Below are 13,762 nucleotides of genomic sequence, written 5' to 3'. Positions count from 1 at the left end.
TTAGCAACGTTTTCCGGATTTTCAGCTCGTCTCATTTAGCTCTTTGGAACTTAGAGCTGTTGTACGGGCATAACTGGAGACAGAGCTCAAGAGGTGACGTGGGACCTGAAGGCAGAAGTCTGGGGGCCAGCTAAGGAGGTTTAGGCACACAGGAGATACAAAACATGTTTCTCGTTTGGTTATTTACTATCTGACCGTTCCACCTTGGAAGTTAATTCAGAAGTCACAAGCAGTGTTTTAAAACAAGATAAAATACAAAAGAAAATTTACGTGTGTACTGCCCACGGTTAGAGTACTGTCTGTGAACATTCTGTTTTGGTTTTAAAATATACACAAATATATATTTGAGGTTGCAATGGAAAACACAGAGAGAGAATCTACGCTGGGAATAACCTTGGAAATAAACATTTTCTAACTGCGAACAACCTATAACCATGGTATGACAACTCAAAAGATCACGCAGCCATTAAAAAGAATAAAGACCACGTAGAAACATGGAAAATGTTTTTAAAATAACGTTAAGAGCAAAGCAGCAGAATAAAACATTATAGTTACATGTTGATTACAGCAATGCAAAAATCACACACACATGCAGAGAAGGATCAGAACTTAACACGGGTAAAGAGAATGTCTGGTCTGAGGGAACCGCAGCACTGCAAGTGTCCCGTTAAACAGGCTGCAGTGTCATCTGGGCCACACACACTTTTTTGATGAACAGAGGAAAGAAAGGCAGGCGTTCAACGGGAAGCGGTCTGGCCCGGGGAACAGCCTTACACTGGATCTCTGTCCACCTGCCATTAAATGTACCATCCCAGGCAACGCCTGCTCCTCCCCGGGCCTTGGCTGCTTCACTGTTCTAGGAGAATCTGGTTTAGAATCTACGCCCCATATGAACTTTCGCTCAGTTCCTCCACTTCCTATAGCTCTGCCTGAATTTCTATGGGAAGGGCAAAGAGGACAGGGCAGCTCTTACAGTTTTTTAGTTTTGTCATCAAACAGTAATGACACTGTGACCTCTCCCATCTCTTCAAACATCCCAACCCACCTGTGAAAACACAAGCCCAGAGAAAGAGGTTATGCAGGCAAACACCTCCTTGTTGATGAAGGTGGGATCCTAGACGGACCTGCTCTCATTAAAATATTGATTAACAGCACAGTAAATCCTCTATCACTCAACTGGACTGTGGTCCGGATTGGGTGGGAGACAGAGGTAATGTGGACTATTAGTTTTTTAAGCTATTGACGGGCTATATGTACCATCTTTTTCCCACACTACCAATTAACCACAACCATGTCACCGATTTACTAGAATTCAGAGAATGACAAATACAATGGCCAATTCTATACTGCAAGACCAAAAAAAAAAAAAAAAAAAAGGAAAAGAAAAAGAAAAAAAGGGCATATTATTTACTAAGTCACTTTCCCAATGAGTTCATTTTATGTCATTTCAGGTCTAAGAGTTTGGAAATATAGTATTTTTAGGAATATATTCCACCTGTAAAAATCAACTCAATAAAACTGTTCGGAGGTCCCATGTAATTAAGAGTAATGGAAGTTTACAGCTTTAGAATGCCATCAATTAAATAAAATGTATAAAGAGGGATTTTCTGACGCTTTCATTGAGATATAAACTGTGCAGAAGCAGGATATAAATCTATACAGATGCTACCAAGCTAAAGAGGATTGTTTCAGACATCCCAGAAATAAACAACGTTTATGAACTAGCTGTTTTACCTGAGACATTTTAAAGCGGAAGAAGAGGCAGAGGTGACTTCTTCTGGAGAAGGTGGAACGAAATCTGCATCGTAATCCTCTTTGTTGAGCTCAACACACGGAGACTTCTCAACTGGATGTAATTCCGTTTCTTCCGAGATCTTCTTTTCGCTACTCTCTAAAGTAAAACCGGGGACATGGGTTACTTTCATCACTCCAGAGACGTCACTCGAGTGAGCGGTCCGGGCGAGTCACACCAGGCGAGGGCACCCTCCTTTCACACCTGGGTGCGGGGGGGGGGGGGGTTCTTCCTGAAGAATTACTGAGTCAACCGGGTTAAGTCCAATGAACGTGGGAATGAGGCTAAAGATCTGCTTAAGGATTTCCACGTCTGTCTCCAGGTAAATTACGGATCCCAACTGAGCGTCGGCACTTCCGTTTTGCTCTTTCGCTCTTATTTAAGAGGGAAGTAGAACAAGTCAGTATGATAAGTGCACAAACGCGGTTGACCGTACCGCCAAGGCATCCTAGTCGCTTGCGTCCTGCCGGATTCAGTGTTTCTCCCTCTCTCTCTTGACTGTGTGGGATAACGATGCCACATGGTTGCTTTCTAACTCACCTTTTACCCAATTTTCTATCCATGAACAGCAACGCATTTGATTAGACTTTAGTTTTGCTTGCTGTCGATCATTTCTCCGTCCCCCCTCAGCCGCTAGTAACCTTGATGGGATTCAGGTATCTAAAAGTGTTGGTCTCGTATTTATACCTATTTCGTACGTCGGGTACTTCCACATATGGCTAATCTTAGCTGGTAGGTTCTGGACACCTAATAATTATGACAGCTACACAGAAAATGATTTGAATGTGTAAAACTTTAATAGCAGAATTAGGTCATATTCTACATTAATTTTAGGTGGGAGCAAGCCATGAAGGAATTATAACAGAAAGGCTTAGTTCCACATCCCAATTCTACCACTAACTAGCCAGGAGACCATTAAGAAACCATTTAACCTCTATGGACTTTATTTTCTTCACAAGTAAAATTATAGAGCTATTTTTCGTGTTTATATAATAATATTATCAGAATAAAATCTTTTCATTTCATCTGTAGGTCCTGCCTCAAGAACGTGGCCAACACATTGTTCAGTAAGTTCCTCCAAAGGGCCTAAGGAAAACAACTGTATCTCCTTGCTGTCGTTCCCAACGCCTGGCTTTGAATAAATTAATACAATCAACATACTAAAATGAGATAAAATATAATTTTTACCTCTTTCTTTTCCCAAGTGAGTTTTTACAGGGTGCCCATCCTGAGCATCTCCACCTAGAAGCTCTTCGGGAATAGGGTCATCGTCAATGCAAATCACGTCGTTACTTAACCATTCCGAGTAGTCGTTCTGTTCCTTAGTCACACATGCTTGCTCGCTTGCAGAGGAGGACGGAGTCACATCAGCCTTTATTGTATCTGCTTGAGATCGCTGTGCTTGAAAAAAGTTTCTCTTGCTCTTTTTCAATTTCTGAGCAGTGCTTACCCTTACCACGTGACTTTTGCACGGTGTCACAAATGCTTCTGAATTTCCAGAAATATCAAAGTCGTCCATATCATCCCAATCATCGACAGTAACAAAAGAATCTGATGAAGAACTAAATTCTAATTTCTTGAAAGTAGCATTACTGGGTTTCTTTACCACCGATGTGTTCCGGGTATTACAAAAAACTCCCCGTGGAACCTGTGGCAAATCTGGCAATGATGGTTTTGAAAGAGCTCTCCTGGTTTGCTGTCCTGCTGGAGCATTTTTAAAGTCACTGACCCTTGTCTGCTGACTTGTGACACGAGGTGAAGGTTCACTAAAGGAAAAGGTCTCAGTAACATTAACGCTTTTATCACTTAACACAGGTGCTTTTGCTACTGATACGCTAGTGACAGATACATCGTTGGCTGAAGATATTTTCTTTTTAAAAGTGAAACCTCTGAAAAATAATTGGAAAACCGAATTAGACTGACGAGTTTTAACAAACACACCAACTATACAAAACTCTAAAATCTGTTCCTGATTTATACAGCAACTCACCTTAACTATATCACAAGTGATCAAAGAACCTCTTCCCTCTCTGGTTTTTAAATGTGTAAGGTAACTTAAATTTTATTTTGTATGAGCTGATCTTTCTTTTTTTTTAAAGTTTATATTATTTATTTTGAGAGAGAGCGAGCGAGCGAGCACGGAAGGGGCAGAGACAGGGAGAGTGAGCCAGAATCGCAAGCAGGTTCCACACCGTCAGTGCAGAACCTAATGCCAGGCTTGAACTCATGAATTGTGACTTCATGACCTGAGCTGAAATCAAGAGTCAGACACTTAACCGACTGAGACACCCGGGCACCGCAGTATGCTCTGATCTTTCTAATGCAGAAGCTAATTATTCAGTTTTGAGAGTGTCGGGGCCATTCCCACTACTTTATTTCTCAGGCTGGCCATCCTCAGCCAGCAGCACCTCCAGTGGGAGGGGATAGCATCAAAGAAACAGAGAAGAAACTCGTATGTGGCAACTTGTTGCCATTCTGATACAAGTTTTATGGGGAAAAGAGGCAAAACCCAAAGAGGCTCCACTGAAATCTGAAAAACAAGTAAAAGAGACAGGTATCCTGGGTGTCTGTGAGGTTTAGTGACATGAAGGTCAATGGTAACTTTAAAGCCAAGCACCCAGAACAGTGTCTAGTCTTGGTACAGGCACAGTTAAGAAGAGAAATCAAGTATCACTACAAGCAGTTTGGAGTCTAGCTTAGAGGAGAGAACAGAACTGGAGAGCTGTCATTTCCATATAAACTGTTCTTGGAATGGATATAAAATTATATTAAAATATTAAAAATACCTGTTTGCCCAAATTTATAGGATTCACTATTCATTCATCCCACAAATATTCACTGAGCAAGCATTATGCACCAGGAACAATGCAAAGTCACTGAACAATTTAGCACCTGGTGCTGCTAAAACATGTCCTACCATTAATTTGCAAAGTAGGAGAGTCACTGGCCCTCTCAGCTTCATTTCCTGATGTGCAGTGAAAGGGTCGAAAGGGAAGAGATCTCATCTGTATGATACTGTGGGTCAGTGTCTGTATGACAGCCAAAATACTTACGAAGATTTCGGTTTTGCAAGACTTAATCCGTTATTGAGTTTTCTGGCTGAGTGGCGTTCCAGTTGCTCCTGTAGATTATTCTGGGGAATAGCAGCCATGATCCTAAACAGCGAGGAAAAGAACTATCAGCAGAGTTATGTACATCACATTAATCATAGTATTCCTTGGGGGTGGGGGTGGAGCACTGTCTCAACTGTTCCCAGATTAATCAGGGTTTTTTGGGTCAATAAATTGTTTTGACATTTTTTACGAATGGTGAAATTTTAAATATATAATCTTTAGAGAACTCAGTGACTCATTAAAAAGGAAAAACATCAGAATCGTAGGGGTCTCAGAAGATGAAGAGAGAGAAAAAGGGGTAGAAAATTTATGCGAGCAAATCATAGCGGAAAACTTTCCTAACCTGAGGAAAGATACAGACATCAAAATCCAGGAAGCACAGAGAACTCCCATTAGATTCGACAAAAACTGACCATCAACAGGCATATCATATAGTCAAATTCACAAACACTCAGGCAAGGAAAGAATCATGAAAGCAGCAAGGGAAAAAAAGTTCTTAACCTACAAGGGAAGACAGACCAGGTTCGCAGCAGACCTATCCACAGAAACTTGGCAGGCCAGAAAGGAGGGGCAGGATATATTCAATGTGCTGAATCACAAAAATATGCAGCCAAGAATTCTTTATCCAGCAAGGCTGTCATTCAAAATAGAAGGAGAGATAAAAAAGTTACCCAAACAAAAATGAAAGGAGTTCATGACCACTAAACCAGCCCTGCAAGAAATTTTAAGGGGGGACCTTCTGAGGGGAGAAAAGACAAAACAAACAAACAAACAAAACAACAACAAAAACCCCAAAGACCAAAAGCAACAAAGACTTGAAAGGACCAGAGAACACCACCAGAAACTCCAACTCTACAGGCAACATAATGGCAATACATTCGTATTTTTCAGTACTCTAAACATCAATGGTCTAAATGCTCCAATCAAAAGACACAACGTAATAGAATGGATAAGAAAACAAGATCCATCTATATGCTGTTTACAAGAGACCCATTTTAGACTTAAAGACACCTTCAGATTGAAAGTAAGGGGATGGAGAACCATCTATCATGCTAATGGTCACCAAAAGAAAGCCAGAGTAGCGATACTTATATCAGACAATCTAGACTTCAAAATAAAGACTGTAACATGAGATGAAGAAGGGCATTATATCATAATTAAGGGGTCTATCCACCAAGGAGACCTAACAATTGTAAACATTTATGCTCCAAATATATAAATCAATTAATCACAAACATAAAAAAAAAAAAAACTCATTGATAATAATACCATAATAGTAGGGGATTTCAACACCTGACTTACAGCAATGGACAGATGATCTAAACAGAAAATTAACAAGGAAACAACGGCTTTGAATGACACACTGGGCTGGATGGACTTAACAGATATATTCAGAACATTTCATCCTAAAGCAGTAGAATACACATTCTTCTTGAGTGCACATGGAACATTCTCCAGAATAGATCACATACTGGGACCCAAATCAGCCCTCAACAAGTACAAAAAGATCGAGATCATACCGTGCATATTTTCAGACCATAATGTTATGAAACTTGAAATCAACCGCAAGAAAAAATTTGGAAAGATAACAAATACCTGGAGACTAAAGACCATCCTACAAATGAATGAATGGACTAATCAAGAAGTTAAAGAGGAAATTAAAAAGTACATGGAAGCCAATGAAAATGATAACACCACAGCCCAAAACCTCTGGGATGCAGCAAAGGCGGTCAGAAGAGGGAAGTATATAGCAATCCAGGCCTTCCTAAAGAAGGAAGAAAGGTCTCAGATACACAACCTAACCTTACACCTTAAAGAGCTGGAAAAAAAAACAGCAAATAAAACCCAAACCAGCAGAAGACAGTAAAAAATAAAGATTATAGCAGAAATCAATACTGTTGAAACCAAAAAACCAATAGAACATATCAACGAAACCAGGAGCTGGTTCCTTGAAAGAATTAACAAAATTGATAAACCCCTAGACAGTTTGATCAAAAAGAAAAAGGAAAGGACCCAAATAAAATGAAGAATGAAAGAGGAGAGATCACAACCTACACTGCATAAATACAAACAATAATAATAGAATATTGTTAGCAATTATATGCCAATAAAATGGGTAATCTGGAAGAAATGGACAAATTCCTAGAAGCATATAAACTACCAAAACTGAAACAAGAAGAAATAGGAAATTTGAACAGAACCATAACCATCAAGGAAATTGAACTAGTAACCAAAAACCTCCCCAAAAACAAGAGTCCAGGGCTGGACGGCTTTCCAGGGGAATTGTACCAAATGTTTAAAGAAGAGTTAACACCTATTCTCTTGAAGCTGTTCCAAAAAACAGAAATGGAAGGAAAACTTCCAAACTCATTCTATGAAGCCAGCATTACCCTTGATACCAAAACCAGACAGAGACCCTAATAAAAACGAGAACCATGGACCAATTTCCCTGATGAACATGGATGCAAAAATCCTCAACAAGATATTAGCCAACCGTCTCCAACAATACATTAAAAAAAGTATTCACCACAACCAAGTGGGATTTATACCTGGGATTCAGGGCTGGTTCAATTTCCACAAAACAATCAATGTGATTCAACACATCAATAAAAGAAAGGATAAGAACCACATGATTCTCTCAATAGATGCAGAGAAAGCATTTGACAAAATACAGCATCCTTTCTTGATTAAAAACCCTCAAGAAAGCAGGGAGAGAAGGATCATACCTTGGTCATAAAAGCCATATATGAAAGACCCAACACGAGTATCATCCTCAACGGGTAAAAACAGAGAGCTTTCCCCCTAAGGTCAGGAACAACACAGGGATGCCCACTCTCACCACTGTTATTCAACCCAGTATTGGAAGTCTGAGCCTCAGCAATCAGACAACACAGAGGAATAAAAGGCATCCAAATTGGCCAGGAGGAAGTCAAAACTTTCACTCTTCGCAGATGACATGATACTGTATATGGAAAACCCAAGAGATTCCACCAAAAAACTTCTAGAATTGATCCATGAATTCAGTAAAGTCGCAGGATATAAAATCAACGCACAGAAATTGGTTGCATTTCTATATACCAATAATGAAGCAGCAGAAAGAGAAATCAAGGACTTGATCCCATTGACAATTGAACCAAAAACCATAAAATACCTAGGAATAAACCTAACCAAAGAGGTGAAAAATCCATACAATGAAAACTATAGAAAGCTTATGAAAGAAATTGAAGACACACAAAAAAATGGAAAAATATTCCATGCTCATGGATTGGAAAAACAAACACTGTTAAAATGTCCATACTACCCAAAGCAATCTACATATTCAATGCAATCCCTATCAAATAACACCAGCATTCTTCACAGAGCTAGAACAAACAATCATAAAATTTGTATGGAACCAGAAAAGACCCCAAATGGCCAAAGCAATCTTGAAAAGGAAAACCAAAGCTGGAGGCATCACAATCCCGGACTTCAAGCGGTATTACAAAGCTGTAATCATCAAGACAGTATGGTACTGGCACAAAAACAGACACTCAGATCAATGGACCAGAACAGAGAACCCAGAAATGGACCCACAAACATATGGCCAACTAATCTTTGACAAAGCAGGAAAGAATAGCCAATGTAATAAAGACAGCCTCTTCAGCAAGTGGTGCTGGGAAAACTGGACAGCGACATGCAGAAGAATGAACCTGGACCACTTTCTTACACCAGACACAAAATAAACTCAAAATGGATGAAAGACCTAAACATAAGACAGGAGGCCATCAAAATCCTAGAGGAGAAAGCAAGCAAAAACCTCTTTGATCTTGGCCGCAGCAACTTCTTACTCAACATGTCTCCGGAGGCAAGGGAAACAAAAGCAAAAATGAACTACTGGGACCTCATCAAAATAAAAAGCTTCTGCACAGCAAAGGAAACAATCAGCAAAACTAAAAGGCAACCTACAGAATGGGAGAAGATATTTGCAAATGATATATCAGATAAAGGATAGTATACAAAATCTATAAAGAACTTACCAGGGGCGCCTGGGCGGCTCAGTCAGTTAAGCGTCCAATTTTGGCTCAGGTCATGATCTCCCTGTTTGTGAGTTTAATCCCCATGTCAGGCTCTGTGCAGACAGCTCAGAGCCTGGAGCCTGCTTCAATTCTGTGTCTCTCCCTCTCTTTCTCTGCTTCTCCTCCCCCCTCTCAAAAATAAACGTTAAAAAAATTTTTCAAAGAACTTATCAAACTCAACACCCAAAAAACAAATAATCCAGTGAAGAAATGGGCAAAAGACATGAATAGACACTTCTCCGAAGAAGACATGCAGATGGCCAACCGACACATGAAAAAATGCTCCACATGACTCATCATCAGGGAAATACAAATCAAAACCACAATGAGATACCACCTCACACCTGTCAGAATGGCTAACATGAACAACTCAGGCAACAATAGACGTTGGCGAGGATGCGGAGAAAGAGGATTCCTTTTGTACTGCTGGTGGGAATGCAAACTGGTGCAGCCACTCTGCAAAACTGTATGGAGATTCCTCAAAAAATTAAATGTCCCTGACAGATGAATGGATAAAGATGTGGTGTGTGTGTATGTATATATATATATATATATATACATACATACACACACATACATACACAATGGAGTATTACTCGGCAATCAAAAAGAATGAAATCTTGTCATTTGCAACTACATGGATGGAACTGGAGGGTATTATGGTAAGCAAAATTAGTCAGGGAAAGACAAATATCATATGACTTCGCTCACATGAGGACTTTAAGATACAAAACAGATGAACATAAGGGAAGGGAAACAAAAAGAATATAAAAACAGGGAGGGGGACAAAACATAAGAGACTCAAATATAGAGAACAAACTGAGGGGGTGCTTGAGGGGTTGTGGGAGGGGGGATGGGCTAAATGGGTAAGGGGCATTAGGGAATCTACTCCTGAAATCATTGTTGCACTATATGCTAACTTGGATATAAATTAAAAAATCAATTAATTAATGTAAAAAAACCAGGATCAATGAAATAGAATAGAAAGTCATTAAACCAAAATATCCTACTTTGAGAGGAGGGATAAAACGTCCTCAGAGACTTAATGAAAGATATTGGAAATATGAAGTTGGATATTCAGTTATAAAAAAGAAGAACTAATTGTTTTAAAAAATAAAGTAGTTGCTACAAAGCCGTCAGTGGATGAGCTGAGTAGCATGTTAATCAGCTGGATCAGGCCTAGGAAATCTGTAGTCCTGTTACATGATGGTCAGAAGACACAGCAAAGAGGAGGAAGTGGATAGGAGAGATTATGCAAGGATGTCACAATGTAAATTTGGTCTCATAAGAATGACATGAGGAATTAAACAGATGGAACGTACTTGAAGACAAAATAAATAAATAAAATGTATAATCTTTAACTCACTGAAGGCTTAGTTAAATAGCAAAATGACCTGGACTCCCCCAATGCTAAAATAAGCACAAAAGACATCAGAGAAGAGATTATTTGGAAATGATCTGGAGGAAAACCGGACCCGGCTTGGGCCTGCGGAGCAAGCAGAAGCTGCCCGGGGAGGGCGGTGTGAGAAACTGAAGAAGGCACCCTGAAAACCCAAAGGACAGATGAACGCAGTTCTCGGCCCGAGGGGAAAATCGGGAAAAGAAGAAAGGGATCACCAACGAGAACGACGGTTTGCCAGCAAGAGGCCAGACTTCACCATTATCAAGTCTCAGCCTGAAAGAGTACTCTTTACCAAGCAGATTTACATCCCTCGTGTGACAAGCGTGAAATCGCTGAACTACAGCACAGGGTAACGCACGGCCTCAGCGACCCGAAAGTTCCTGGGGCTGAAGGAAGACGGGAGAGCTGAAATCTAGGCTTAAAAATTCTCATTCCAGGGCACCTGGGTGGCTCGGTCAGTTAAGCATCCAACTCTTGATTTTGGTTCAGGTCACGATCTAACAGTTCACGAGTTCAAGCCCTGCATCCGGCTCTGAGCTGACAGTCCGAAGACTGCTTGGGATTCTCTCTCTGCCTCTTCCCCCAAATAAATAAACATTAAAAGAAAAGTCTCACTCGAGCTGATAGTTACAATCCCTCTCCCATTCCATCTTTATCAGAAACCTACTTTTATTTAATGCCATGTAACTGAGGAGGAAGGGTTAACAACACCAGATGATACTCACGGAAATATGACGCTCTGCATAAATCACAATCCACTCACTGATCATTAAAATAAACTATGTTTAGGGGCGCCTGGGTGGCGCAGTCGGTTAAGCGTCCGACTTCAGCCAGGTCACGATCTCGCGGTCTGTGAGTTCGAGCCCCGCGTCAGGCTCTGGGCTGATGGCTCGGAGCCTGGAGCCTGTTTCCGATTCTGTGTCTCCCTCTCTCTCTGCCCCTCCCCCGTTCATGCTCTGTCTCTCTCTGTCCCAAAAATAAATAAAAAACGTTGAAAAAAAAAATTTTTTTTAAAAAAATAAACTATGTTTAACAACTGTTTCACTTGTTTTTTTTTTAAGTCTACTTATTTATTTTAGTAATCTCTACATCCAATGTGGGGCTCAAAACTCGTGACCTCAAGAGCAACATGACTCCTCTGACTGAACCAGCCACCCCTGTTTTCCCTTATTTTCATTTTTTCAAAAAATGTTTATTGATCTTTGAGAGAGAGAGACAGAGAGGAGAGCACACATGCACGCAAGTGAGCGGGGGAGGAACAGAGGGAGGGAGAATCACAAGCAGGCTCCATGCTCAGCGTGGAGCCTGACTCAGGGCTTGATCTCACGAACCTGAGATCATGACCTGAACCAAAATCAAGAGTCAGATGCTTCACTGACTGAGACACAGGTGCCCCTAAAATGATGTATTTGAATCCTGTCATCCCTCCTTTTTCATTATCTTGAATATTTCTATCAAGAGAAGCCTTCTCTAATCTACTATTTTGTTACCTAGTATACTACAGTTCACGTGGGAAAGACAGGATGTTAGAGTCTTGCCTTTATTAATTTTCAAAATAACGACTTGATTTTCTAACAACCTTCAATTATGCTCAATTATCTTTCATTATTATTATAAACTCATAGGTTAAACATATTTAGTGTATTTTATTTTTTTTTAAGTTTATCTTTTGAGATAGAGAGGGCACACATACTCACACACAAATGGGGGAGGGGCAGAGAGAGAGGGTGAGACAGAATCCCAAGCAGGCTCCACATGGCCAGCACAGAGCCTGACTCGAACTCACAAACCATGAGATCATGACCTGAACGAAAACCAAGAATCAGATGTTTAATTGACGGTGCCACCCACGTGCTCCCGCTTTAGGCATATTTTAGTCCAATACACTTATCGTCCTTACTGATTCTCCAATTGTTTCATGTTTGGCCAGCGGGAGCCTTTTTAGTCTTTTTGACGTAACCTTGATAGTCCCTGCTAAAGTAGTCCTAAAATAGTCTTTGCGAGCTCCCTCACTATCTGGAATGAAAAGATATCCCAGGCTAATCTTCTGCATTTTTTGCTCCAGACTTAGAATCAGCCATTTCCCCAAAGGGCCCTGATTTCTTTTTTCGTGGTGTATATATATATATATTTTTAGTTTATTTGAGAGACAGAGAGAGCGCCAGACAGAGAATCCGAAGCAGGCTCCGCACTGTCAGGGCGAGCCCAATGTGGGGCTTGAACTTGTGTAACTGTGAAATCATGAGCTGAAACAAAGAGTCAGACGCTTAACTGACTGGGTCACCCAGGCACCCCTCGTAGAGAATATGTTAAGACCACAGTCTCTGTGTGTCCAAAGGCACCTTCCCATTTCGGTACCTTCTTTTTTTTTTTTTAAATGTAAGTTCTATGCCCAATGTGGGGCTCAAACTCATGACCCCGAGATCAAGAGTCACATGCTCCTCTGACTGAGCCAGCCAGGCATCCTGGCACCTCCCCATTTTGCATCTAGTTTAAAAGGCTTAGTATTTTGCTTAAATATGCTCTCTCCAAGGTCCGTCCAACGTGGAAGTCTTTCACAGTCTAAATGAGAAAGACTGAAGTCACACTGCTGCCTCTCAGAATTTCAACCTCAGCAGCTGATGTGGGGGGCAGAGGCACACAGACCTCCAGCCTTAAGACACTAAGAACAAAATGGTCCATAGTATCATTTACTTAACCTTGTCCTCTATTCCTTCTAAGTTTTCATAGTTTCTATCGCATCCTTCTATGAATTTTCCATGTCTTACTTATTTTTGGATCAAAACCAGCCATGGTATTCTTTTTTTTTTTTTAATTTTTTTAAATGTTTTTATTTATTTTTGAGACAGAGAGAGGCAGAGCATGAGCAGGGGAGGGGCAGAGAGAGTGGGAGACACAGAATCTGAAGCAGGCTCCAGGCCCTGAGCTGTCAGCAGAGCCCAATGTGGGACTCGAGCTCACGGACCGTGAGGTCATGACCCAAGCTGAAGTCGGACGCTCAACCGACTGAGCCCCCCAGGTGCTCCAAAACCAGCCATGGTATTCTAATAGAGATTTCTAACATTACTCCGCAGCATGATGATATGTGTATATAGCCATCTTGATAGTACAAATTTTGATGAAATATTTCATAACTGTAGTGATAACATTATGGATTTATAGTTGGCACGCAGGCAGCCTTAACCCTGGGCTATTCTCTACTTCTAGTTTTTTTAATGTTTTATTATTTATTTCTTTTGAGAGAGAGAGCGCACGTGTGCGCATGCAAGTACAAGTGGAGGAGGAGCAGAGAGAGAATCCCAAGCAGTAAGAGAGAATCCCGGGATGTAAGCACAGAGCTGGACGCGGGGCTCGATCCCACGAACCTAAGCCAAAATCAAGAGTCGGACACTCAACTGAC

At 40.8% G+C, this 13,762-nt stretch overlaps 1 protein-coding gene across 1 annotated transcript in view; it reads right to left on the bottom strand.

The window, feature by feature from the left end:
• Positions 1-13,762, bottom strand: part of BLM (BLM RecQ like helicase) — an 87,960-nt gene that overhangs the window by 54,155 nt on the left and 20,043 nt on the right. The window contains exons 2-4 of the mRNA XM_042940934.1: positions 4,846-4,947; positions 2,981-3,681; positions 1,735-1,891 (exon numbers count right to left, since the gene is read on the bottom strand). Of these exons, the coding sequence (XP_042796868.1) occupies positions 1,735-1,891; positions 2,981-3,681; positions 4,846-4,943 (956 nt within the window). The 5' untranslated portion in view covers positions 4,944-4,947. The remainder of the gene's footprint in view (positions 1-1,734; positions 1,892-2,980; positions 3,682-4,845; positions 4,948-13,762) is intronic.

This window comes from Panthera leo, chromosome B3 (genome assembly GCF_018350215.1).
Source record: "Panthera leo isolate Ple1 chromosome B3, P.leo_Ple1_pat1.1, whole genome shotgun sequence".
NCBI lineage: Eukaryota > Metazoa > Chordata > Mammalia > Carnivora > Felidae > Panthera > Panthera leo.
The sequence above is the reverse complement of the archived record's forward strand: the minus strand, read 5'-3'. Positions and strand labels throughout refer to the sequence as shown.